Here is a 14,027-nt window from a genome sequence, read left to right on the forward strand (position 1 = left end):
TGAAATAATATTCAAATGCTAATGACTTAGGTTTGAAATTATTCATCAATGATGGACCAAGGCGAAACTTAGTACATACTGGGTACTAAGATCTATTTACAAAGATCTTATGATATTGTTTAGTAATGGCATTTACTAAATCAAACACGAAATACTCCATTGGAGATATTCGACCCATGTGAATAAATCTAAGTAAAAGAATGTTTGAACTATGTATAAGCATTTACTGAGTTAAAACATCAAAGGATCTAAATAAGATTCTTAACCTATATTATATGTCAAAGAATTTAGCTGAATTTAGTATCTACTGAAACTAGATAAGCTAAAATTACATGAAAAGAATTCAATTGGGAATTATTCTGCAAAAGAATTTATCATGTATGATATAATATGAGGATCGCCAAAAACGTATCGTATGACTTTAGCCATGACGAACATATACCAATCTCTATTGATCTAAGTAAAGATCAACTAGATTGAGATCAAGAATACTTATGGTACTTGAAAAGGTACATAGGAATAGTTCTTGATTCAAGGAAATAAAGATATGCTAAATATTGATGCTACACGCATAAACACTGGCAAAGGATCAAGCAAGACCCTTTGGAGTTAACCATTGATAAGGACGAGCTATAGAGCATCGTGTTTTGAAAATGGCAACATGGGTTGGAGACCATGAGTTGTTGCGTGGGAAATTAAAATAATAATTTCTATGTTCTAAGATATAGTTGGAGAATCTTCCACATATCTATGAACTGCCTGGATAGGTAAATCCAAACAAAGCATCACTAGCAACCTATACAGTTGAAGTAAAAGTAATTATTGCCTAAGAAGTAATAAAACAGGGTTGTTTAAAGTTCTTCACTGAACTTGGGTAGATCACCTATCTGCTGGCTTGATGGTTCTTCATTGAAAAATGCGTAGAACCACTCTTGAAGCAAGAAAAACGTCTGCTAACTTGATGGTTCTTCATTGCAAAATGAGTAAAACCACCATCGAAGTAAGAAAGACTAGATCACATAATAAACAAACTCGAAAAGATCTTATCATCATATCTCGAAAATCATTCGATGAAAAGGATATTAAGATTGGCAAAGCATAATAACTAAACCTATGCAACAAGTGAGAAGCAACACTCACGTTGTAGCACTGGAAATCAAGCATAGCTTTGAATTCCATGAACTGTTTTAAAGATGGGTTTGAGGCCCATGGTTATAAAACAATGGGGTTGAACATTTATCATATATGAAATGTATTTTCATATTCCATTTAATCTTGGTTTAGTATTAAATGATGAGTCCCTTCAATTTGACAATATATTCAAGATAGACTGTCAGGACCAGTCCTATGACTAAGAAATGTCTATCAAGTGAACTTGAATGTCAAAGGTTGAAAATGGTCCCTAGTCGGAGTTTTCTATAAAATTGGACGCATAGAAAACGTTAGACGACTAGAATGCAAGATGACTAGTAGTTCTGTTTCTTGAACTATGTGGACATGGCAATGTCATAATCATTTGCATAGATACTTACTTTGGGAAGACTAGTATCGGACAAGACCTATGAAACTTTACTGTAAGAGATGAAAATCTGTCATAAGTAAATTTCATTAAAATTATTAGACACTAAATCCTCAATACAATTTGAGATTACTTGTTTGAGAACTGGTTGCTTTGACGTAGACCAACCGTCGCACCGTAAAAGGAGGCTATAAAGGCAACGCTCAGGTAATCACCTATCAAACGAAGTCTAATCTCAAGATCACAAGATTGGGATTGTCCTCCCATAAATCGGGATGAGATGCTTAAAAGTTGTACAAGGCCACTCGGAGAGCTAGAAACTGTGAAATGCATGGCCGTGCTCGGATGAATCATAGGCTATGATTATCTGTTTATTTGATCAGTTGAACTCTGAAACCGAGGAACACCTCTGGACATAATAAGGATGACAACTCTTACCTTATGTTCAAGAGCAAGCATCGAGCGACAAAGGAATTAGGAAATGCACACTTGTCCCTAAGGACAAGTGGGAGACTGAAGGAAATAATGCCCTTGGTCCAAGTATGAATTCTATGTTAAGTCTAATAAATGCGGTTCAGTATTAATTAACAAGTTAATAATTCAGTGAGATCAATTGAGCTGAATGCCTAGCTAGAGGCCGCTTCAGTTCAAGTGGAATTAATGATATTAATCCACAGCTTACTCTTGACTGGACCCGTAGGGTCACACAAATAGTACGTAAACGGATCAAGTATTTAATGGCATTAAATACTCCATCTATGGATATTCGGAATCGACGGATCTTGGTTTCAGTGGGAGCTGAGATCGTCACAGGCAAGAAATGAATACTCCGGAAACGATGATATTGCCGGAAACGGAAATATGGATCGTATCGGAAATATAAATATTATCCAAGTTGTAGATGTTGCCGGAAACGGAAACATGGTACGTATCGGGAAATATTATCGGAAATGGAAATATTGCCGGAATCGGAAATATTGCCGGAAACGGAAATATTGTCAGAATCGGAAATATTATCGGAATCGGAAAATAATTCCGGAAACGGAAATATTAAATATTTGTTCGAAATGGAAATTAATTCCGGAATCGAAAATATTAAATATTGTTCGTATCGGAAATAAATTCCGGAATCGGGAATTTAATCGGAAGTGTATCGTACGAATAAGCATCGGACGAGGCCTGCCGGACGAGGGCCCAGCACGAAGCCAGGCCATCGCCCAGCAAGCCAAGCGCGCCACACGAACAGCCAAGGCCACGCCAGGCCCAGCGCAAGGCCAGGCCCAGCAGGCCGTGGCAGCGCGCGCAGCGCGCGCAGCTGCGAGCAGTGGGCTGCGAGCATTGCTGCAGCTCGCGTGGGCTTGTAGCTCGCGTGGGCCGTGCGGCCGTGTGGGCTGTGCGCGGGCATGGCCTGCACGCTTGCGGGTCATGCTCGCGTAAGTGTTTGTGTTCGCATACGAAACCTAAAACGTGCAGAATTCGTTTAATGATTAAATTCCTAATTCTATTTGATAAATTAATTAAATAAGAGTTTTATTATAATTCTAATTTAATTAATTCGTATCCTAATAGGATTCCAATTCTCTTTCCATACACCTATAAATATGTGGCCTGGGTTCACAATTTATAACGAGTTATTCAAGTATTCAAAGTGAGTTTTTGAGAGAAAAATTCAGTCACACATCTTGCTCAAAAGTGCCGAAAATTTATAGTACCTTAGGGGCGATTCTAGTTGGTCAATCTTAAGGCGGATCCGAACGTGCTGTGGACTATCTACGGAGGGACGACACTTGGAGTCCTAAAGACTTGTTCTTGTTCGGTTCGGGCGCAGCTAGGGAAGGCACGCAACAAAGAGTATGCATCTAAACTATGCTAAATGATTATGTGTAAATAATATGTATTCCTGGCTTAATGGTTGTTTCCGCATGATTTATGAATTATCAAATGTATCATAACCTAACATTAACCTCTTTGCTCATCCGCAACCACCACCATCTTCGAGTGGGTCGGACTCCAGTGACTCATCAAGCAACTCCGACAACAGTGGAGGAGGGGGGCGACCCGGAGGTAAAGTTGGGGAATCACCAAGAAAACGGAAGCGGAGGTCGAAGTCACCACCACCGTCAGCGTCGTCATCTTCCTCGTCGTACTCACCGGCGAGTGTATCCAAGACGGGAAATTCTCAGCCATTAAGGGAAAACCGGGGATTGAACCGGCTCGAGGAGCTGGTCGTAACTAATCTTGGTATGTGTGACACGTGGAGAAGCTACACTCACAAAGGGCAACATGGTAACTTTGCAGAGGGGAGAGCAAACAAATGTAGAAGATTAATCTCAGCAACCATGCAAGCTAATCCCTTCGACCATGCGTCTGCAATTCATTTAATGCAACCACAAAAAAGGAAGTATTTACACCCTGCACAGAGTTGGAACTCAGTAAAAAAGGTCAGAACTTCAAGTCATTTTACGCGTCTTCACTACTCTATGGGGGGTCCATTGGTAACTTTGCAAACTATGTTCTGCCCAAATTCTATCCCAAAAGTGTCCATGCAACCAAACAAGTCTGACAAGGGGGAGTTCGAACTTAAGATGCCCCGGTTTATTTGGAAAAATTCTCGAATAAAATCCCAACCACCTCTTAATGGGGAAACTATTCACTCACTTACCATAATAAATCCCTTACCCAAAATAGAGTGTATAAATAAGAAAGCAGTACCCCAACCAGAAACACATTCACTTTCATTGTCAAGTCCCTATCTAAACACAGCAAAATATACTCCCCCCTTTTGTGCAAAGTATTTAGCCCAAATTATGGACCACAAAGAAACCAAACTTGCTGATTTGGAATTTGAGGCTGATGATCCAGGGTATTTACTAAACCCAAACTTTGAAATTGTGTTAGATGATAGAGATAGGCTGTTGTTTCCGCTTAGCCCCCTTCGAGACCCATTCATTCCCATACAAGGCCCACCACAAAACTCTCCAAATTCTGGCCCATCGAGTGACGACACGCAGATGGTGGTCCATGTTTCTGATAGTGGGCCTATTGTTCTGTCTAGCGGGGAGGTCCAGCAAACACAAAATTATGATCCACACTCATGGGCCATTTCCCCCATAACAATTCCCCAATACTCATTTCCTGTATTTGAGCCTGAAGATTTGGTCAGCCCAACATACTCATCATCTGTTACTTTCCAGTTAGATAACTTCCACCCTAATCTTTCTCCTAGGGCACTCTTTTCTCCATTAATCCCATTCCCAGTTTATTACCCACCACCGCCCCCAAATTCACCAAACTCTAATAGTTCATTTGGATCTGCCCTTTCGGAGTTTCCGCTTTCAGACGAGGACGAGGGTATGATGAATGCCATAAAAGATCTCAATCTGGCCATCTCATCTTCTGAGGATGAAGATGGGTCATCCGATCGTTCGTGTTGTAGGATGGAATGTGTGAAGAAGGCTGTAAAGTGCAACAAGAAGAAGAAGAAGCGGGTTGGAAAGGTTACAAAAATCATAACTAAGCGGTCGTGGACACCTAAGGGTATTCTGTCCATAGAATTGCATAAGGGAGCATCTCAAGAAGAGGCTTTAGTGATGAAGAAAAGGCAGATAGGCAAGCAGGCTGCGGCTAATGATGATGAAGCGTCAACATCAAAGCCAAACAAGAAACTGAAGAAGCAGAAAAAATACAAAGGGAAGGGCAAGATGAAATTTGGGCTGAGTGAGAGTGACTGTGATGCTGATTTTATGGAGGAGGAGGATGGTGCGTCTGGCCATGAGCAGACTAAAGAGACCATATGAGTATCTTAGCGTGGAATTGTCGAGGTGCTACTGAGGGTGCCTCGCCTATTATTAGCTTTATTAGTAATCTTTCTTCGGCTAGTAATGTTGATTTTATATTTCTGCAAGAAACTAAGTGTAGTGTTAGTGTCTTAGAGCCTTTTTTTTCCCTCAAAGGCTTTTCGGAATGTTCGGGTAGTGATAGTGTTGGTAGTAGTGGGGGTTTGTTTTTATGTTGGTCCCCTAAAGCAGAAGTCTCTATTATTTCTACTTCGGCAAATGTAATCTTTTGTAAGGCTAAGGCCACTGGTGTTAATGAATATTATATAGCGTTTGTGTATGGATCTCCCTACATAGAAGATAGACAGAGGGTTTGGCATGAGCTACAAAACTTAATAATGGAGGTAAACGGAGATGGAGTTGTGACAATCGGAGACTTTAACCAGGTTGAAATGGCAAATCAAAAATGCGGAGGGGTAGCGAGCATCAGGGGTAGGTCAAGTTTCCTAGATTGGAAGTTTACTTGTCAAATGACAGAAATTGATTATTATGGGGCAAATTATACATGGACCAATAATAGGGAAGGCAATGAGCTTATCCTAGAGAGACTCGATCGATGCTATGCAAACGATACTTGGAGGTTAATGTTCCCGGATGCAGTGATTTGCAATCACCCTGTTTTCTTATCGGACCATAGCCCGATCATATTGGAACTGTCAAAAAAAGATGTCAGAAGAAACACACCCTATAAACTTGAAGCTTGGTGTTTAGAGAAGGAGGAGATTAGGCTGATAGTCCGGGATATATGGGGCAGCTATGTGCAAGGCTCACAAATGTTTACAATTCAGCGTAAACTATATCTGATTGTTCGAAAGGTAAAGAAGTGGTGTTTGGACTTCAAGAGGACGTTGGGCGTAAACTGGAGCTTGTTCGAAAGTGAGTTAAATAAACTGCAAAGTTCAATCTTGAACATAGAAGACGGCGCTGCCATGAAGGCACAAAGGAGGGCTATGTCTTCGAAGGCAGAAGAACAGTGGTTGTACTGGAAACAAAGAGCAAAATGCAAGTGGGATGCATACGGGGATCAGTCGTCAAAGTTCTTTTTCAAGAGTGTCAAGAGTAGAGCGCAAAGAAATCATATTAGGGGCATAAAATCCCCTAACGGCGACTGGATCACGGACCACGTGCACATAAAGGAAGCATTTAAGAATCACTTTCAGGGCATCTTACAAGGAGGAGAAGCAAACCCAAGATCAGACATGGACGAATGGCTGCGAGATGTCACCCCACTTTCGGGGGATCATATTTTAAAGTTACTAACCCCATTTTCTAATGCAGAGATAAAGATTGCAGCTTTTAGCTCGAAGCCTCTTAAATCCCCGGGACCGGACGGAGTACCACCAGTATTTATGCAGAAAAATTGGGATCTTGTAGGCCCGGATATATGTAATGCGGTGCATTCTTTCTTCTCTTCAGGGTACCTCTTGAAAGAGGTTAACAAAAAATTCATAACTCTTATCCCTAAGGAGGCGGGGCCGGAGGAGGTGAGCGGGTTCAGACCAATAAGCTTGTGTAACTCGACGTATAAGATCATTTCTAAGTGTATGGTGAACAGGATGAAGGTGATCATGCCTGACATTGTTGATGATTTCCAAAATGCTTTTGTTCCGGGAAGGCTAATGGTGGATAACTGCTTTATGGCGTCCAAACTCATGTCTTATGTTCGAAGGAAGAAAAAGGTAACCATTTTGCTGCGATCTTGAAAGTTGATCTTAGTAAGGCATATGATAGAGTTCGGTGGGATTTTGTGGAAAAAATCTTGGTGGCAATGGGATTCCCGGAAATTTGGGTGCACCGTATTATGCAGTGTGTCAAAACCGTGTCTTACTCGGTCCTTGTAAATGGGGAACCTACAGAGTCATTTGTCCCCACGTCGGGGTTGCGACAGGGGGACCCACTTTCGCCATACCTATTCATTTTATGCATGGAAGTTCTTTCAAAGAGACTTAGCAAATTGCAGGGAACGAAAGAGGTAACAGGGTTGAAGATTGGTCGATACTCACCAGCTATTTCCCATCTGTTCTTCGCAGATGATGCCTTATTTTGCTTTAGAGCAAATCCGTCCTCCTGTCAGTCTATGAGAGAGTGTATTGATACGTTTTGTGGAATGTCTGGCGAAATGATTAACTTTGATAAGTCCTGTGTGATCTTCAGTCCTAACACCCCCGAATTGCTTATTCGAACCCTGCGCAGACCTTTGGGTGTAAAGAGTGATGATAAACTGGGAACTTACTTAGGATGTCCCATGGATGTGGATGGAAGAACAACATCAAAGCTCTCTATTATTCATGATAAGCTGCTACAGAAACTGAGTTCTTGGAAGTTTATGCACCTCTCACAAGCAGGGAAAATCGTTTTGATAAATGGCATTCTAGTGGCACTCTCGGCAAATGTTTTGTCACTTTACTTGATCCCTGCAGGTTTGGCAAAGAAAATCACTTCTTCTATAATGCGTTTCTGGTGGAGCTCGTCGATGGACAAAAGACCTATTTACTGGAGAAAAAAGGAAGTGTTGTTCAAGCATAAGCAAGATGGAGGGTTGGGAATCCGCAATTTCGGGGCGGTTAATGTTGCAATGTTAGGGAAGCAAGCATGGAGACTCTCCAAGGACAGGAAACTACTGGCAAGTAAAATGTTTATTTCGAAGTATGGGGAGGATCCAGTGGAGTTAGGAGTGAGGGAGGCTAAGTGTTATAATGCCTCATGGGCAGCAAGGAGTATGATTAGGAGTATATCAAGTTTAAAAGGGGGCATGAGGAAGCTTATTGGGGATGGGAAGTCAACGGAGATTTTTGCAGATACTTGGCTGAGCTCTGGAAAGGTTGTGCGGAAACCCCATAGACATGATATTCTTCCAATCAAATGGGTGTCGGATCTAGTTTCCAATTCGGAACAATGGGACCATTCGGTAATATGGCGAGAGTTAACAGAAGAGTCGGCTTTGGAAATTTTTGCTTCGAAGCTACCTTGTGGGCAGTTGATGGATAGCCACTGTTGGGCTAATTCGAAGAATGGGGATTTGTCTATTAGATCGGCGTATTGGTTTCTTGTCAATCAACAACAAAACCCTACTGTGAACCCGTTCTGGAAACAAATGTGGAAGCGTGGTATACCTCCAAAGTGGAAAGTTTTTTGTTGGAAAATTATAAATAAGGCCATTCCGACGAAAATCAACCTACGGAAGAGAGGGGTGTTGGTCGATAGCATGTGCCCCATGTGTGCGATAGGCGAGGAAACGGAGAAACACTTGTTTAGAGACTGTTCTATAGCGGATCATATATGGAAATCAATGGCAACAGGGAGTCACGCACACCAGGGTGATGATTTTGGTAGTTGGATAATGAGTAACTTGCTGTTTCTTTTTAAAGAGGATGGCAAAGATGATGTGAGGGTAGTGGAGTTTATCTCTACGTTATGGGCCCTTTGGCTTCATAGAAATGAAGTCGTTTTTAAAAACTCTCAAAGCTCTGCGGCAAGAGTCATGGTTTTAGTTGAGGAAGGAAAGAGTAGGTGGCTGGAAACAAGGAAACTATTGCAGCTACAATTGGGAGCTACGGATGCGTGCAACCCCAAAGGTAAGTCGAAACCTTTTGTATGGAAAGCTGGAACTCCAACACATGGCCCCTTTGTGTCACTAGTGGTTGATGCGGCATGGAAGAAGATTAGGAAAAGGAAGGGCAGCGAATGGGGAGCAGCAATTGCTTGGAAGGGAGAACGTAATGAAGAGTCATACATACAAGGATGGATGAGGGTATGTGCATCTTGCCCAGTACAAGCCGAGTGTCTAGCCATCTTTGAAGCCTTGAAAGTGGCGTGTGATCATGCTTCCAACATCATCATTAAAACGGATTGCCAAGAGGTGATTGATGCACTTAGAAACCCGGCTACCGCTGACATTCGTATCCTCCATATAATCCAAGGCATAATTTCTCTAGCTTCCAATTCTATTTTACGTTTTGTAGTGTGTATTAAGGTCAGTAGACTAATGGTTTCTTCTGCTCATGATCTTGCCTCACAGGTGAGAAAAGGGTTGATATAATAAGTTTATTTGTGTGGCTGTCAAAAAAAAAAAAAGTCGATTAACATTTGAAGTCATATCATCCCACTTACACTACAAGAAATTGTACCATTAACGACGAGAAATCTCGTCGCTATATGCCAATAATCATTGATTAACGACGGGATCTCCCGTCGTGAACCCGTCATAAAAGGGGGCCGTCGTTAATGGAAAATCCTGTCGTAATAGACATTTGCAACGGTTGTTCCCGTCTTTGTTTGGTTGTTTGCCCCGTCGCAAAAGGCTTTTACGGCGGGATTTTTGACCCGTCGTTATTAGGTTGTCGTTAAAGATACAAATTCTTGTAGTGTTAGATGTTTTGACTTGTAATCTTACCACGAAGATTATAGGACACAAAGAAATGAAGCATTAAAATTACATGCAAGTTCAAGATTAGAATCCATAACATCCTGCACAAAAACCATTAACCATGTTTGATCTCAATTTTTGAGGGGGGGGAGGGTGGAATAACATAACACATTGCATCAACATTTATTTGATCAAGCTCATTCTTGTAAACGTGTAATGAGATGGGAGTCGTAGTGTACTACTACTCCATCCGCGCGGCGAGACCAAAGTTGCTTGTTCTTGAATTCTTTAAGACACAACTTGTGCAGGAGATTTCCGGGTAGTAGAATACAAGCATGTAACATTCCAAGTCACTGTAAACAAAGTAGTAAATATTGATTAATTAGTACATTACAAAATTAAACATATATCCAAATTAAGGTAAAGTGTAAGAAACATAGGGACGATGCATTGTTAAATATCTTACTTATAGCTTGAGTAACTCTCCTCCTATCCGCAGTATAAAATCGAGTAGGCCTTACGATCTTTGCAGGTCCGCAACTATAACCACCTCCGGATGCCTTGAATATAAACATCTTTGGCATTTTGACAGTTTTATTGGTAGTGCCTGTCACTGATACTCCCACAGCGATTTGGAAAGCACTTTTCGAACGACGACTATCATCTTTTCCAGACCACGAATCGAGCACCCCTCCTCGACAACAATCTCCGATTTGTTGGTTGTATGGTGTTCCAGGCTTCAAGTCTATTATAGTTGGGTTCTTCTTACAACTGTGTGGGACATTTCCTTTAAACTTTGAGCAATCTCCTTGGTTTGTTACTTGGGCTCCTATCATTGACCATATCACCTCTTTACGTGCCCATGTCCACCCCACTTTCCATCCCGGTGCTCCAATACTACGATGCTTTTGGAAGTTGTAGATTGTAACTATACCCTGCAGGCAGACCATTCACAATTTGAAAAGTCTCAACCAAATTAATCTACTTCTTCACTCCTCAAACTCATTTAAGACACCTCAATTAAAAACGCACCAACTTCAATGATACCAATTATTTTGTCTAGTCTTAAAACTAGGTGAGTCAAAACTCAAGATCATGTAACTGGGACTACCGTTTTTGACTTTTTGTAACCCATACGAATATTCATCTATAAATTCCAATCATCCCATGGGGGAGTTTATAAGATTTCATACACGATTTGAAATTCCAATATGGCATATAATAATCCCATTCATATAATATATACACGATTTGATACCAATATACGAAGTAGAGTTCATTAGGAAAGACGTAGTACTTACAACATAGCCATCAGGAGTCCAACTTACAACATCCCACTTAATTGTGATAGTACCATTTGAACCATAAGCTTCTGAAATAACCATTCAAAGAAACCAATAGATATTTTAGTTAGTTGACATGCTTCCCACAAAGTTGTAAGGTTATATTGTTTATGTCTTTATGAGATGGAGAAAGCATTAGACGATTCAAACTAGTCAATGCAACCCAGAAAGAAATGGTGGTGAAAATAAAATGACAGAAAAATTCAAAAATCAAGAATTAAATATAATTAAATAAGAATGAGCTAGCTAGTACCTGTAGCTATGAAGTTAGAGGAAAAGAGGAAGAACACAAGAAAAAGACTGAAAATCAACGAATATCTGAACATGGGTGTAAATTTGATGTATACTTTTATTGGTGATATCTGGGTTCCCCCTTTGAGTTGATCGTTGTTAGTTGATTAATCACGTTAATGCTCAGCTCCTATTTGAGTATTTGGTCGCTTATAATGCACAGCTTTCAAAGTCAAACCTACTATTATGATTTGATTTGATTTGATTCTGCCTAATGGGAATGAAAGACTGCACCTTCCCTAAAGATTGCGGATCAACAATTTGTCATTCATATGATGCAATAGCATTCCCTTACAGATTCTATCATCCTTAGCAAACTTAACCTCAAAATCATGCAATTCATCATCATTAACAGGTTTCACAACATCAGAAATAACATACGCAACATCAATTTGCTCCAAATAAAATCTCATCCTAACAGCCCAACGTTTATAGTTTTTCCCATCAAGAGGTTCCAATTTCGACATATCAGGAATAAGAAATTTCGACATATTCATAGCCATAACAGAATAATTGTCTTTTAGATTGTTAGCTAAATAAGTAATTGGAACGACTTAACTGGATATTGCGTAATAGGAACTGAAACGATTGTCGTGCTGTGGCCGGACCACTGCTCTAAAAGACAATTCCGCGCTACCTCCAATGCAGTAGAACGCTTGCGGTTGCCCTCCAGCGTTTACACGACACCGAGAATATTTTGGTCAAATTAACATATTAGCATTTTAAATATGCATATTAGATGAATAAATTTAAACGAGTATGTTAAAAAATGTTATAACTATGCAGTAGTTTGGTAGTTATCCAGTTAAATATTTTGTGAAAAAAATTATCAAAATCCGTGCGTGCAAGGGATCTAAACTAGTTGCATTAAAAGCTGTGATTGTTGCCCACTTTAGTATTTTGTTTGACTTTTCAACACATTACGTGAAAATATTAAATTGTCCCAAATTGATATTGTTAACGTTTGTATAAATATTGTCGTTGTTGCATTAAAATCTGTCATTGTTGCCCATACTTTAGTTAATTGTTTGACTTTTCAACCTATTATTCGAAAATAACAATTACCCCCCGGGTATATATGGGCATTTTGCCCGTTGGGTAACCTCGATCTATCACTCCTCCTGGCCTCCTCGGGAGCATGCCTATGGGTGTCAAATCGGGGCATCGGATAGGTTTTGAATCGGTTATAAATTGTTCCAGTCTTGTCAAAATCGGATAATGTCGGGTCAATGTTTCTATCCCAGTCAATTGAATGAAGTCGCGTAATATGTTGTCCGGTTTCGGTTCGGTTTGAACCGGTTCGGGTTTAAAACGATTTTGTATCGATTTAATTTTGTTCAGGTCTAGTTTGGTTCGGGTAGGGGTGCTTATGAGCTCACATAACTCACGAGCTACTCGAACTCGACTCAGTCAAAGCTCCATCAAAACTCAACTCGACTCGAGCTCGAGGTCGACTCGAAAATTTAACGAGTCGAGTTGAGTCTAGCAACTTGATACTCGACTCGAAAGCTAGTGAGAAGCTCGAATTATACGTACATAAGATAAACTTTTATAAAAATAAAAATATTTTATTTTATCATTTTTATTCATCATTTATATTTTTTGTTCATTAAAAAAAATATATTTATTTTTTTCTTCTTTCTAAAAAGGATGAATAAATTATGAAGGACAAAAAGGGAAAAAAAAATCTTAAATCGTCCATCTAGATTACACGATTTAGCAGTCGAAATGTCTTCTACAGTTACTCCCAAAATGGTAAATAAGTGAGAGAGAAAAGAAGGAATGGATTATATTCATTTTTCCCACAATGATAAATAAGTGAGGGAGAAAAGAAGAAAAAGAGTTATATTCATTTTGTCCCACGTTGGTAAATAAGTGGGGGGAGAAAATAAGGAAAGTGTTATAGTCATTTTGTCCCACATTGATAAATAAGTGAAGGAGGAAATAAGGAAAGAGTAATATTAATTTTGTTTCACGTTGTTAAATAAGTGAGGGAGGAAAGAAGGAAAGGGTTATAAGTATAACTCTTTGAGTGTGAAAGTGTACAAATCACTTCCATTAGACTTTCATTCGGGCTAATGGATATATTGATTTGGGGTATAGACTTACTTTTTAATAAGATTGGAATTTGAATCAAGTGGAGTTCGAGCTCAATTTTGGGTTTTGCGAGTTTGAGTTTGAACTCGAGTTTGAGTTTTTGAGTTGTTTTCAAGCTCGAGTTTAGTTTTTAAGCCTGATTTTGAAAATTTTGAGCTTGCGAGTTTTCGAATCGAGCTTAGCCAAACTCAAGCTCGACTCGGCTTATTAGCATCCCTAAGTTCAGTTGTATGTCGGATATGATTGACCGGCTTACTACGGGTATGGGTCATGTCCGGATCGAATAAGTCTCCGGTTCGGGTGTATGACATATTCAATTACTATTTTAACCGGTTTACTGCGGGAATGGGTCATGTCTGGATCGGATAAAGTCTCGGGTACGGGTCAAGTCTGGATCAGTCGTACCTCAGATCTGGGTCAATTACGGATTGAGTTTGCGGTTCGAGTTAAGATCGGGTTGACTTGTATTCTTATGTTTTATGGATCGAGTAACTCTCGAGTTCACTATCAAATTCGGACAACTTTATTATTCTAATGTTTCATGCCAAATAATGATTTTTTTTGAAATTCTACTC

The 14,027-nt window shown here is 40.0% G+C and overlaps 1 protein-coding gene across 1 annotated transcript; it reads right to left on the minus strand.

The window, feature by feature from the left end:
• Window positions 1–10,009: 10,009 nt before the first annotated feature.
• On the minus strand, window positions 10,010–11,846 carry LOC110779544 (protein COBRA-like). Its single transcript, XM_056834319.1, has 5 exons — window positions 11,651–11,846; window positions 11,318–11,323; window positions 11,023–11,093; window positions 10,188–10,656; window positions 10,010–10,074 (listed from the first exon to the last, which is right to left on the minus strand). Exons 1-5 carry the CDS (start codon window positions 11,844–11,846, stop codon window positions 10,010–10,012), a joined length of 807 nt encoding a protein of 268 aa, XP_056690297.1.
• Window positions 11,847–14,027: the final 2,181 nt, after the last annotated feature.

This window comes from Spinacia oleracea, chromosome 1 (assembly GCF_020520425.1).
Source record: "Spinacia oleracea cultivar Varoflay chromosome 1, BTI_SOV_V1, whole genome shotgun sequence".
Classification (NCBI taxonomy): Eukaryota; Viridiplantae; Streptophyta; class Magnoliopsida; order Caryophyllales; family Amaranthaceae; genus Spinacia; species Spinacia oleracea.